The following is a 14991-nucleotide window of genomic DNA, read 5'->3' as shown; positions in this document are numbered from 1 at the left end:
TGGTAAAGACTCAATATATGGCAGCCTTCAATTGAATGTTTTTTTTTGTTTTGTTTTTTTTTTTTTTTTTTTACAGAGACAGAGAGAGAGTCAGAGTGAGGGATAGACAGGGACAAACAGACAGGAACAGAGAGATGAGAAGCATCAATCATTAGTTTTTCGTTGCGCATTGCGACACCTTAGTTGTTCATTGATTGCTTTCTCATATGTGCCTTGACCATGGGCCTTCAGTGGACCGAGTAACCCCTTGCTTGAGCCAAGGACCTTGGGTCCAAGCTGGTGAATTTTTGCTCAAACCAGATGAGCCCTCACTCAAGCTGGCGACCTCGGGGTCTCGAACCTGGGTCTTCCGCATCCCAGTCTGACGCTCTATCCACTGCGCCACCGCCTGGTCAGGCTTCAATTGAATGTTAACATGAGCAGCTAGTTGTTCCCCATGGGGTTCTCTTTGGTGTTTCTGTTTTGTTTTTGTTTTTAAAGATTTTATTCATTATAGAGAGGGGAGAGAGAGAGAGATGGGGGGAGGAGCAGGAAGCATCAACTCCCATATGTGCCTTGACCAAGCAAGCCCAGGGTTTCAAACTGGCAACCTCAGCGTTTCCAGGTTGACGCTTTATCCACTGCGCTACCACAGGTCAGGCTGGTGGTGTTTCTGTTTTATACTGGCCCTTGAAATGTGAATTTACAGTTTGACCTTGATCAAGGTATTGCCACTTATTTTTTCTTTCTAAAAATATAAATTTTTTTTGGCTGGTTGGCTCAGCGGTAGAGCGTCGGCCTGGCGTGCGGGGGACCTGGGTTTGATTCCCGGCCAGGGCACATAGGAGAAGCGCCCATTTGCTTCTCCACCCCCACCCCCTCCTTCCTCTCTGTCTCTCTCTTCCCCTCCCGCAGCTAAGGCTCCATTGGAGCAAAGATGGCCCGGGCGCTGGGGATGGCTCCTTGGCCTCTGCCCCAGGCGCTAGAGTGGCTCTGGTCGCGGCAGAGCGATGCCCCTGGTGGGCAGAGCTTCGCCCCTGGTGGGCATGCCGGGTGGATCCTGGTCGGGCGCATGCAGGAGGCTGTCTGACTGTCTCTCCCCGTTTCCAGCTTCAGAAAAGTAAAAAAAAAAAAAAAAAAAAAAAAAAAAAATATATATATATATATATATATATATATATATAAATTTTTACAATGTAAAATTTAAATAGCATCCTTGGAATTGGAAGCATAGAGATAAAAGAAACCACTTTATTTTACATCAATCTTCCTCTCCCCACCAACTTCAAGTTATTAGAGTTGTTTCCAAAACTTAATAGTTAATAATTTGTTATAATCTTAAAAGTTTTTAAAAGTTGTGTTTGAAGTTTATTTGAGTGCTTCTGTATATATCCTCTTTGGACTCGGTGTATTATTTTAAATACTCTTGTGCAAAGTTTCTTACCTTTCAATCGTGTGATGAGTTACTTTATCACAGTTTGCCATTTATAATCCATACATTATTAGCTCTCGGTCTTTGTTTATACCTTTTAATTTGTCCATTTTAGACTTATTTCCCCATTTTATTTCCTCTATGTTTAAATCTTGATCGTGGTGATTGCGTGGGTATAGACACATGTTTATATTCATCAAACTGTATACTTAAGATTTTTGCACTTTGCTGTGTGTATATAATACCTCAATAATTTTTAAATTGCTGGTAAAAGTAGGGAAACTTTTACTTGACTGAAATGTTAAAGTTGTACTATTATATAAAAATAGTGTAGGGAGTTGGACCCTTTCTCCTCAAGTGTTGCTAATTGTTGGACCAATATTTCTGAGTTATTAGGGAAAGATGTAAAATGATAGCTTCTGTCAGCACTATACCATTTTACTATAAGAATTCCTTTTTAAGATTTTAATCATGTATCTTGCCTTTATTTTCACTATAGAATATTTAAGCTACCAGGCAGAAGATATTGAAATGTCAGATTATTAAATTTGAAAGAAGTTCTCTATTTTATGAGACATTCCTATGAATTAATAATTCTCTGATATGACATAAAAAGTTAAATTTCTATAACTCCTTTTACTCACTACACAATTACCAAAATGTCAATTCAGTATTCAGAAAGTATTTCAGAACATTCTTTTAATTTTTTTATCCGTTAATATAATTGTATTGCTTTACAGATGGCAGAAGATTTTTTCATTTAGTGTCTGGGGCAAAATTGCAACTTTTTGGAACAAGGCTTTTCTTACTATTATAGTGCTATTGATTGTTCTGTTTCTAGGTAAGTACTGGAATATCATTCCTCCTTGAATCTGCTTACTCTATCTAGTTTTATTATTAATGAATTTGTTGATTTTTAATTGTCGATGTTGCTATACAGTTGACTTTATATATTAATATGTAGAGCAGATATTGATATATGTATGTAAGTATATATTTTATATATGCAGAAGCATAGAGTCCAATAGAGTACAGTACAGTGGTTCTTAACCTCTTTTTTAAGTTAATATTTACATATACCAATGTATAGTCCACTTTTCAGAGTTACCAGTTATACAGTCCTTTTTACTGTGGTGTCTTAGGCACCAGGGGCTTAGCTGGTAGGGAGGAATAGAGGAATAAAGTCATTAGGCCCTCAAAAGCAATCTTAGGTGCAAGCTGTAAATATAGATTGAATCTTGGTTAAATACAACACAGACATTTGGTGACTACTGCAAAAATTTCAATATGGACTGGTTGTTAGATAATATTAGGGAATTTTTGTTAACTTTAGTTATGATAACAGTATTGTTTTATAGCCTAAGTCAACAACCTATAGGCTGCAGACCAAATGCCAATTGTGGAAAGTTTTAGTGGAACATAACCATGCCCACTTTATGTCTGTTTCCACGGACAACTACAGAGTGGAATAGTTGCAGCAGACATACCATATGGCTGAAAACATGAATTTCTGTCCCTTTACAGAAAAAGTTTACCAACACTTGTGATGTAGGATATGTCCTTATTCTTAAGAGCTGCATGCTAAAATATTGCAAGTATCATGATTTTTTCAACTTACTTTCAAATTATTAAAAAACGAAGATAAAGCTAATAAAGGTTAGCAATTATTGAGTCTAGATGATGGAAATACAGGTGTTTATTGTACTAGTTTTTCAACATGTTTGAAATTTTAGTGATAACAAGTATCTTAGATATTAGAAGTAAACTCTTAAGGTTCTTGTCAAACCAGAAATTCCGTGAGTCTAAATATAAATAGTTATATTTTTTTGAAGTAGCTGAGCTTAGAGAATTAAGTAACTTGTCTGATCATTCAGCTACTTCTTGGACTTCAGCTTTTAATACATATTACAAAGGATGTTTTCCCTAAAAGTTGTTTTGTTTTAGGCAGGGGTCCCCAAACTTTTTACACAGGGGGCCAGTTCACTGTCCCTCAGACCATTGGAGGGCCAGGCTATAAAAAAAAAACTATGAACAAATCCCTATGCACACTGCACATATCTTATTTTAAAGTAAAAAAAAAGGGGGTGGGAACAAATACAATATTTAAAATAAAGAACAAGTAAATTTAAATCAACAAACTGACCAGTATTTCAAGGGGAACTATGCTCCTCTCACTGACCACCAATGAAAGAGGTGCCCCTCCTGGAAGTGCAGTGAGGGGCCGGATAAATGGCCTCAGGGCTGCATGCGGCCCGTGGGCCATAGTTTGGGGACCCCTGGTTTTAGGTTATGTTTTATAAGGCCCACCTGGAACCATAACCACCATCTATGCCATTATTTTGTGAGAAAGCGTTTCCCACAGTCCATAACATCAACCTTTGAATAGAATTCTCTTTATAAAACTGGGAACAACTGGTGTAAATGGGTTTCTGCCTCTTTCAGAAATGTCAGAATATTCTTGTGGTACACCTGTTAATGTTAGCAATTTTCATCTCCTGCTATATAAGTAATACCCTAAATAGTAAAGAATAAGGAAAACAGGTTTCACGTTGCCACCAGCTAACTAAATGACCTTTGGAATGGTGTTTCCTCTGAATTTGGTTTATCTATTTGCGAGACTAAAGGGAGAGAAGATCATCTCTGCTGCTTTTACTAACTCTGAAGTGTTTTCAGATCTAACTCTAAAATCAACACAAGAATTTCTACTGAAAATTGCCAAAACCCTTATAATGAAAGGGAACTTTAGTCACAGTTCTTTTGGTTACTTGTATCAGAAACCAATTTGAGCAAGAAGGGGTATTTATATAAAATATGAGTTGTTTCAAAATAGCGCAGGGAAGGAAGGAAGTGAAATTCCTGAGAGGAACTAGGAGGAACTAGAAGGAACTGAAGTCTCCTTTTTGTGTTCCTGAATTTCTCCTTGGGCATATTTCTTTGTTCTTCATCTTCATATATACTCTCATATTATATCCCTAAAGCAGAAAATGGACACCACTTAGTTGCCAAGTGTTATCACCCCACCCATATGCAAGGATTAATGAACCATTTCTGAATCCCAGTTCCAATTCTAAGGGGAAAAAAAATTGGGGATTCCAAGATGGTTGCAGAGTATGTGGAAGCTTTACAAGTCTCCTAGCACTAAACTGGATTTACTGTTAAATTATAGAGCAGTCAACCTGAATGACCTATTACATAATGCTAACAGGATCAATCCAACAAGAGGATATAACCTTTATAAACACGTATTCACCAAACATAGGAGCACCTAAATATATAAAGAAAATCTTGGTGAGCATTAAGGGAGAGATCAACAGTAATACAATTATAGTAGGGGATTTTAACACCCCACTGATATCAATGGATATATCTTTTAGATAAAAAAAAAAATCAAAAGGCAACAGTAACCTTAAGTGACACACTGGGTCACCTGACCAGGCATCTCTCTCCCTTCCTGTCTGTCTGTTCCCATCTGTCCCTCTCTCTGTCTCTGTCAAAAAAAGAAAAAAAAATGACACACTGGGACAGATCAATGTAGTTACTTTTTACAGATCATTTTATCCCAAAGTAGAAGAATATAAACTGCTCACAATAATTAGGGGATCAGGGAACGTGCAGATACTCCAGTACTTTCAGCCTTTTGTATCATGCATTTTCACCAATAAAATAAAAGTTCATTTTATATTCATTTGCATAATCAACAACTTTCTTTGACTTGTTTGCTTTTCTGATGTTCTTGTTTAATTAAAAAAAATTAAATGCTTTTTTATTACTTCATATTCATTTTGTAATATTCCCTAATTTTTGTGAGCAGTGTACATTCAACTCAAGTGCACATGGAACATTTAAAGGACATATGTTAGGACACAAAGTAAGTCTTAATAAATTAAAGAATATATCGCCTGACCGGGCGGTGGCGCAGTGGATAGAGCATTGGACTGGGATGTGGAAGACCCAGGTTTGAGACCCCGAGGTTATCAGCTTGAGCGAGGGCTCATCTGGTTTGAGCAAAAGCTCACTAGCTTGAGCGAGGGCTCATCTGGTTTGAGCAAAAGCTCACCAGCTTGAGCCCAAGGTCGCTGGCTCGAGCAAGCAGTTACTCGGTCTGCTGAGGGCCCACGGTCAAGGCACGTATGAGAAAGCAATCAATGAACAATTAAGGTGTTGCAACGCGCATCGTAAAACTAATGAGTAATGCTTCTCATCTCTCCGTTCCTATCTGTCTGTCCCTCTCTCTAACTCTCTCTCTGTCTCTGTAAAAAATAAAATAAAATAAACCAAAAACAAAAACCTTTAAAAAAAATAAAAGAATATTGAAATCATATCAGGCGTCTTCTCTGACCACAATGCTATGAAACTAGAAATCAACCACAAAAAAACAACTGCAAAACATTTAAACACATGGAGGCTAAATAACATGTTATTTTATTTTATTTTATTTTATTTTTGTATTTTTCCGAAGCTAGAAATGGGGAGAGACAGTCAGACAGACTCCCGCATGCGCCCGACTGGGATCCACCCGGCACGCCCACCAGGGGGCGACGCTCTGCCCACCAGGGGCGATGTTCTGCCCCTCCGGGGGGTCGCTCTGCCATGACCAGAGCCACTCTAGCACCTGGGCAGAGGCCAAGGAGCCATCCCCAGCGCCCGGGCCATCTTTGTTCCAATGGAGCCTCGCTGCTGGAGGGGAAGAGAGAGACAGAGAGGAAGGAGAGGGGGAGGAGTGGAGAAGCAGATAGGCGCTTCTCCTGTGTGCCCTGGCCGGGAATCGAACCCAGGACTTCTGCATGCCAGGCTGACGCTCTACCACTGAGCCAACTGGCCAGGGCCTAACATGTTATTAAATAATGAATGGGTTATCAATGAAATCAAGGAAGAAGTAAAAATTACCTGGAAACAAATGAAAATGAACAGACAACACCCACAAATGTATGGAACATATGGCAAAGCAGTCCTGAGGGGAGTTTATAGCATTACAGGCATACCTCTTGAAGCAAGAAAAATCTCTTAACAGTGTAACCCTACATCTAAAAGATTTAGAAAAAGTCTAGAGTATGTAGAAAGAATGACATAATGAAGATCAGAGGGGAAATAAATGATATAGAGACTAAAAAAAAAAAAAATGTAAAAGATCATTGAAACCAGGAGGTGCTTATTTAAAAGATAAACAAGATTTACAAACCTTTAACCAGACTCATTAAGAAAAAAAGAGAAGCCCTGGCCAGCTGACTCAGTGGTAGAGTGTTGGCCTGGCGTGTGGGTGTTCCAGGTTCGATTCCCAGTCAGGGCACACAGGAGAAGCACCCATCTGCTTCTCCACCCTTCCCCCTCTCCTTTCTCTCTATCTCTTTCTTCCCCTCCTGCAGCCAAGGCTCTGTTGGAGCAAAGTTGGCCTGGGTGCTGAGGATGGCTCCATGGCCTCCTCCTCAGGCACTAGAATGGCTCTGGTTACAACGGAGCAACGCCCCAGATGGGCAGAGTATCGCCCCATGGTGGGCATGCCAGGTGGGTCCCAGTTGGGTGCATGCAGTAGTTTATCTCTCTGCCTCCCTGTTTTCAATTCAGAAAAATACAAAAAAAGAAAAAGATAATAAAAAAAGGGAGAGTATCCAAACAAAATCAGAAATGAAAGATGAAAAATAACTGACACCAAAGAAATTCAAAGGATTGTAAGAAAATACTGTGAACAACTATATGCCAACAAACTGGATAACCTGAGCAAAATAGATAAATTCCTAGAAATACACAATCTTCCAAAAGTGAATCAAGATGAATCAGAAAACCTTAATAGATCAATGATAACAAATGAAATTGAACCGGTCGTCAAGAAACTCAGCAAACAAAAGTCCTGAACTGATGGCTTCACAGGCAAATTTTAGTGAACATTCAAAGAAGAACTAACAACTGTCCGTTTCAAACTATTCTAAAAATTCCAAGTGGAGGGAAGACTTTCAAGCTGTATTTACAAGGCAAGCATTATCTTAATTCTAAAACCAGATAAAGACTTTAAAGAAAGAAAATTATAGGCTGATATCCCTGATGAACATAGATGCTAAAATCCTTAACAAGGTATTAGCAAACCAGAGCCAGCAATTTCATTAAAGAGATCATACAGCATGATCAAATGGAATTTATCCCTAGGATGCAAGATTGCTATAATATTCACAAATCAATAAACATGATACATCACATAAACAAAATGAGGGCTAAAAATCATATGATTGTATCAATAGATGCAGAAAAAGCATTTGATAAAATCCAGTACCCCTTTATGATGAAAACTCTCAGCAGAGTGGGAATAGAGCGATCATACCTGTGGGTCAGCTCTATTATTGTGCTTGCTCGCTGGTTTACCTGATGTAAGCACTTTGCTTGATTGGTATGTGAGTGTGTGGCTGCACCATGTGTGTATGGCTTATGTAAGGTTATGGGTGCTTGCGCTCAGAGAGATGGGGGATTGTGGATGGCGGATTGCATGCCCGCCACTGTAAGGGGCCATTTTTGTTGTTTGTTTGCCTGAGAAGCGGTTTCCCCTGCCTGTGTGCCTGTCCGCCATTGTGAGACAATTAAATGGAATGGCCCAATACTTTCTGGCTCCACAGTGTCTCTACCATCTGCCCAAATTCAGTGGGAACTTGCCTGGCCTCAGCCACTGGAATTATAATACCTCAACATGATAAAGGCCACATATGACAAATCCACAACCATCATATTCAATGGGCAAAAACTAAAACTGTTTCCCTTAAGATTGGGAACAAGACAGGGATGTACACTTTCACCACTCTTATTCAACATATTACTGGAATCAGACAAGAAGAAAAAATAAAAGGCATCCAAATTGGAAAAGAAGAAGTAAAACTGTCCTTAATTTTGATGGCATGATACTGTACTTAGAAAACCCTAAAGTCTGAGTCAGAAAACTGCTAGACCTGATAAATGAATTCAACAAAGTTGCAGGATACAAAATTAATATTTAGAAATTGGTGGCATTCTTATACATCAATAATAAACCATCAGAAAGAGAACTTAAGAAACTTATTATTATAGCAACAAAAGAAAAATAAGATAATCTAGGAATAAATTTAACCAAGGAGGTAAAGTAGTTGTACTTGGAAAATTATAGGGTACTGAAGAAAGAAGTTGAGGAATATACTTAAAAATGGAAGCAAATGCTGTGATCATAGATTGGAAGAGTCAACATTATTAAAATGTCCATTCTACCCAAAGCAATCTATAGATTTAACACAATTCCTACTAAAATACCAGTGGCATATCTCACAGGTCGAAAACAAATATTCCAAAAATTTATATGGAACCAGTAAAGACTCCAAATAGCCTCAGCAATCTTAAGAAAGAACAAAGTTGGAGGCGTCACATTACCTGAGATAAAACTATACTGCAAAGCCGTATTAATCAAAACTGTGGTACTGGCATAAAAACAGACTTATGCATCAATGAAACAGAACAGAGACTAGAAATAAACCCACACCTTTATAGTCAATTTATAGTTTACAAAGGAGGCAACATCATACAATGGAGTAGACAGTCTCTTCAATAAATAGTGTTGGGAAAATTTGACAGGTACATGCAAAAAAAAAAACAAAAAACAAAACACCCCAAAACTAGACCACCAACTTACACCATGCACAAGACTAAACTCTAAATGAATAAAAGATTTAAATGTAAGTTGCAAAACTATAAAAATCCTAGAAGAAACCATAGGCAGTAGAATTTCAAACATCTCTTGTAGCAGTATATTTGCCCAATCTCGGGCAAGGAAAACAAAGGAAAAAATGGGATTACATCAAACTAAAAAGCTTTACACAGCAAAAGAAACCATCAACAAGATGAAAAGATGACCCACTGAATGGGAGAACATATTTACCAATGATAAATCTGATAAGGGGTTGATTTCCAAAATATTTTAACACCAGGAAGACAAACAACCCAATTAAAAAACAGGTAAAGGACCTGAGTAGACACTTCTCCAAAAAGGACATATAGATGGCCAATAGATATATGAAAAAAATGCTCACTGTCACTAATCATCAGAGAAATACAAATTAAAACCACAATGAGAAATCACATCTATCAGAATGGCTGTCATCAATAAATCAACAAACGGGCTGGTGAGGATGTGGAGAAAAGGGAACCCTCCTGCACTGTTGATAGGAATGCAGACTGTTGCCACCACTGTAGAATACAGTATGGGATTTCCTCAAAAAATGAAACCCAAAACACTGATTTGAAAGAATATTTACACCCCTATGTTTATTGTAAAGTTAATTATAATAGCTAAGATCTGGAAACAGCTCAACTGCCCACAGTGGATGAGTGTATAAAAATGCTGTGGTACATTTACACAATGGAATACTATTGGCCATAACAAAAAAGGAAATTTTTTTTTTCCCAAAAGGGAAATCTTATCTTTTATGACCAAATGGATGGATCTGGAGAATATTATGCTAAGTGAAATAAGCCAGTCAAAAAAGACAAATTCTATATGTCTCACTTATATGTGGAGTCTAATGAAGAAAATAAACTGATAAAATAGAAACAGAGACATGGATACATGGAAAGCACTGACAGCTATCAGAGCAGAGCGGTGTTGGGGGACTGGATGAAAGAAAGTGAAAGGATTAAGCAGAACACACACACACAGACACACACACATGACATACATACAGATAACAGTGGAGTGATCACCAGAGGAAAGGGCGATCAGGGGGATAGGTGGAGGTGGGCAAAGGGGAGGAAAATGGGGAGAAAAAGTTACTTTGCTTGGGGCAATGTTTTATTAAGTTGTATACTTGGAACCTGTATGATTTTGCAAACCAATGTCAGGCCATTAAATTTTCAAAATCGGACCAGCTAGCACCAGGTATTCAAGTCTTGTCTGGTAAGCGGTAGCTAAAGGTCGGAGTTGGACACCAGATTCATGACTGCTGGGTATAACCTGTATCTGTGGGCAGAGAAATGGATATCATGGATGTTTAATGCAGGAACGTTAACCATTGATGGGTAAAGGTGGGAAGCTAGAACTTACCTTTTAATTCTCAGTGTTTATATCTCAGAATAGGGTAATAACATTTACTGTACTTCACTGAAGTGTTGGAAGGTTTAAATGCAGTAATGTGTGTAAAGTACATAGTCTAATATTCTTGTCCACCATAATGACAGTGGTGTAAATAATGCAAAATTAGTTACTCATGCTTAATTTATATTTTACTTTGGAATTGATTTCATTGTTCCTGGTTGTCTTCAGTAAGGTAATCATTACAGGTGTTTCTATTCCTAGAGCCAGTACTGACTCAAAAGTGTATGTGCATCTATGAGTCTTTTCACAGGTGGGAATAGGCAGAAAGGAACCGCGAAATTCAGGAATGTTTAGTGTCAGTAGAAATGCATCCTGGGAATTTGAAAGTTTCCACAGATGATCTGAAAAAGACTTTCTTCACATGATTTATAGAAAATTGCCTACACATCACACCCTCTCCTTATTGTTTCCTCCATACCACTTTTCAGACACAGGTGATTCACTCTGTGCGTGGTTTTGTATGTCCATTTACACTCATAAACTTTTTTGATATTATTAATCAGTCTTCAGCATTTCTGTTTAATGGATCCAGTAGTATTATTCCCATTAAATTTCCAAGGAAGCTGAATCACAAGCATAATGACCCATTATATTACTATCTGTTTCCTCTGGCTAGCTCAGAATAATTGATAAATACTATTTTATTTGTTTTTTTAATTATGTTGTAATGCAGGGGTCGGGAACCTATGGCTCACGAGCCAGATGTGGCTCTTTTGATGGCTGCATCTGGCTCATAGACAAATCTTTAATAAAAAACTAATGTTAAAAATATAAAACATTCTCATGTATTACAATCCATTCATTTCCTACCGCTCATGTTCATAGTTGCGGGTGGCTGGAGCCAATCACAGCTGTCCTCTGGGACAACACCAAATTTTTATTGGATAATGCCTAACGTACATGGGTCGTTGTATGGCTCTCACGGAATTACATTTTAAAATATGCGGTGTTCATGAGTCTCTCAGCTAAAAAGGTTCCCAACCCCTGTTGTAGTGGTTGGGATGCTCTTACTATATTATTAAGGGAATCTGAGGAATGTCAAAAGGGAAATAGCTGTTAAAACCAAAGAAATTATTTTAAAAGATAACTTAAGAAACTACTTTATATACTTTTATTTGCAAACAAATTGAAAACCTAAATAACATGGGTGATTCATAGGAAAATATAATTTGCCAAATGAACCCTAACAGATATAGAAAATTTAAGACCAGCTTTTATAGAAAAATGGGAAGTTGTCATAAAGCTACCCCCTTCAGAGAACTGTAAAGCCAGATAATTTTGCAAGAAAGGTTACCACTTTCAAAAAACAGGTATTACAATGCTGCTTAACTGTTTTAAAGAAAGAAAACTTTAAGTTTTAGGAAGCTAGAAAAAGCAAACTCTAGAATTGAAAATAAACAAGAATATATAAACTGAACATTATATAAGATTGGAAACATATGACACAGAGAAATAATTGTTTTAAGGAACTCTTGAACATAGCACTCTAACTCTACCTCCTTGGTGGATAAATTCTAAAAACAAAAGTGCAGAGAAATCTGAAACTTCACTTAATTTCATTGTTAGTAATTTTAAAACTGTTGTATGTATATTGCAGCATGAAATAAATTAGTATGATAATGGCATTAGAAATTTTCAGTAATAGAAAGTAAAAGATTTTCAGTAATAGAAATGGTGGTATATAACTACAGTCAAATTTTGGGGGGAGTGATTTATTTAGGTTTTATTTTGGAATAACAGAAATGACTTGGAACTAGAGATGGTACTTGCAAAATATTGTGAATATACTAAATGCCTCTAAATTTTTCACTTTAAAATGGTTAATTTTGTTATGTGAATTCCACCTCAATAAATTTTATAAAATAATAATATTTCAAAAGTTGAATGGGCTCTGGCCAGTTAGCTCTGTTGGTTAGAGCATTGGCCCGAAGCACAGAGGTTGCCGTTTGATTCCTGGTAAGGACACATGCAGGAACAGATTGATGTTCCTGTCTCTTTCTCTCCCTCTCCCTCCTCTCTCTCTCAAATCATTAAAAATAAATATTAAAAAAAAAGTCAGATGACAAAATAGCATGTAGTAGATTAATCCTCCTATTTGTGAAACCTGGGCAAAAAGGTATTTGAAAGCATAGGAAGCAACCAGAAGTAGATGGGTACTGGAAGGAAGTCACACCTTGAAAGTAGGGAATCACGCTGGGTGTGATCAGGTTTATATAATGATTCCTCTCAGGGCAGTTCTCAGCCCATGTGGCTTGGTCAGAACTCCAAGCAGAAAACCACAGTCTTACTAGCTAGAGGTGTCAGAAATCACAAACACTGGAAATTAAGGGGAGATGAGCAAGAAAAGAGAAAACCTCAGAAAGTAAACCCCAAAATCTACATCTAAACTCTCCTCAAATCCTTGGCTGAATTTTGTTTGTTTGTTTGTTTTTTTACAGGGACAGAGAGTGAGTCAGAGAGAGGGATAGAAAGAAACAGACAGTAACGGAGAGAGATGAGAAGCATCAATCATCAGTTTTTCGCTGCCACACCTTAGTTGTTCATTGATTGCTTTCTCATATGTGCCTTGACCACAGGCCTTCAGCAGACGGAGTAACCCCTTGCTCGAGCCAGCGACCTTGGGTCCAAGCTGGTGAGCTTTACTCAAACCAGATGAGCCCGCACTCAAGCTGGTGACCTCGGGGTCTCGTACCTGGGTCCTCCACATCCCAGTCTGACGCTCTATCCACTGCACCACCACCTGGTCAGGCCTTGGCTGAATTTTGAACTGTGGATCCGTAGGGGAGATTTCAAGGAGCTCTGTGGAAGGCAGCAGCTAGAAAGCTGAAAGAACTGAGCAGAAATTTTAGATGCTGCCAAGCAAGGGGAAATAGAGTTTAGAGTTACAAGTCTCATGAAGTTAGAGGGCTGTAGCAAACACCTTGGACCTTTTCACTAAAATCACAGAAGGTTGCTCTTGGGAATAGAAAATTTATTGTGGCCAGGGATTAGGAATTTAATTAAAATTGAAATCAAAACAGAATAGCCCTAAAAAGTGTAAAAATCAAGTCTCACCCAACAGCTGAAAATATAAATATTCTTCACAAGGGTACCCAAAGATACTATATACTCTATTTACCAAGGTACACTATATTCTGGACCAGAAAAATAAGTCTCAATAAATTAACAGAAGAACTGAAATCACCTAGTATGTAAAGAGAACTCAGTAACATGTATTGGAAGAACCACACATATTTGGAAATTAGACAAGACACTTGTCAGTAGCACATGGGTCAAAGAAGTACTCAAAGGCAAAAAAATATTTTAATTGAATACTAGTTAAAATACATTATATCAAAATTCATAGGATAATTAGGCAATAAAGTCCTGTTTAGCGGAAATTTATAACTGAGTGTTTATTCAAAAAAGAAGAAAGGGTTAAAATCAGTGATTTTAGTTTTTATATTAAGGACATTCATGATTTCTTTTTAAAGGTTAGCAATAAAAATTATAGAATCATCTCAATAGATGCAGGAAAAGCATTTGAAAATATATATATTTAACATCCATTTATGATAAAAACTCTAAACCAAGTTGGTGTAGAGGCAGTGTACCTCAACATGATAAGGGTCATATATGACTAACTTCAGCTAACATCATACTCAACAGTGAACAGCTAAAAGCCTTCAGTAACCAAGTGAGGATACCCACTCTTACGTTTTTATTCAACATAGCATTTGTAAGTCCTAGCCAGAGCAATTAAGCAAGAAAAATAAATAAAAGGCATCCAAATCAGAAAAGAAGAAGTAAAACTGTCACTATTGCTGATAACATGATACAGAAATCTCTATGTATAGATATAAAAAACCCTAAGAACTTCACAAAAATAATGGTTAAAACTAGTAAATGAATTAAGTTGCCTGACCTGTGGTGGTTCAGTGGATAAAGTGTTGATCTAGAACACTGAGGTTGCAGGTTCAAAACCCTTGGCTTGCCTGGTCAAGACACATGGGAGTTGATGCTTCCTGCTCCTCCATCTTTCTCTCTCTCTCTCTCTTCCTTTCTCTTTCTCCTCTCTCTATAAAAATGAATAAATCGAAAAAAAATCACTTAAAAAAAGAATTCAGTAAAATTGCAGGATACATCATTATACAGAAATCTACATTTTTATATGCTAATAATGAACTATCAGAGAAATTAAGAAAACCTCATAAGTGCATCAAAAAAGAAATTGCCTGACCTGTGGTGGTGCAGTGGATAAAGCGTCGACCTGGAAATGCTGAGGTCGCCGGTTCAAAACCCTGGGTTTGCCTGGTCAAGGCACATATGGGAGTTGATGCTTTCTGCTCCTCCCCCTTCTCTCTGTTTCTCTCTCTCTCTCTCTCTCTCTCTCTCTCTCTCTCTCCCTCCCTCCCTCCCTCCCTCCCTCCCTCCCTCCCTCTCTCTCTCTCCTTTCTAAAATGAATAAAAAAAAAAGGGTAAAATACCTAGGAATAACTAACCAAAA

The 14991-nt window shown here is 37.7% G+C and overlaps 1 protein-coding gene across 1 annotated transcript in view; it reads left to right on the top strand.

The window, feature by feature from the left end:
* Positions 1-14991, top strand: part of BCAP29 (B cell receptor associated protein 29) — a 76530-nt gene that overhangs the window by 4053 nt on the left and 57486 nt on the right. Inside the window, exon 3 of the mRNA XM_066272206.1 lies at positions 2152-2252. Coding sequence (XP_066128303.1) covers positions 2152-2252 — 101 coding nt within the window. The remainder of the gene's footprint in view (positions 1-2151; positions 2253-14991) is intronic.

Source organism: Saccopteryx bilineata, chromosome 4 (assembly GCF_036850765.1).
Source record: "Saccopteryx bilineata isolate mSacBil1 chromosome 4, mSacBil1_pri_phased_curated, whole genome shotgun sequence".
Lineage (NCBI taxonomy): Eukaryota > Metazoa > Chordata > Mammalia > Chiroptera > Emballonuridae > Saccopteryx > Saccopteryx bilineata.
This window is presented reverse-complemented; position numbering and strand designations above follow the sequence as displayed.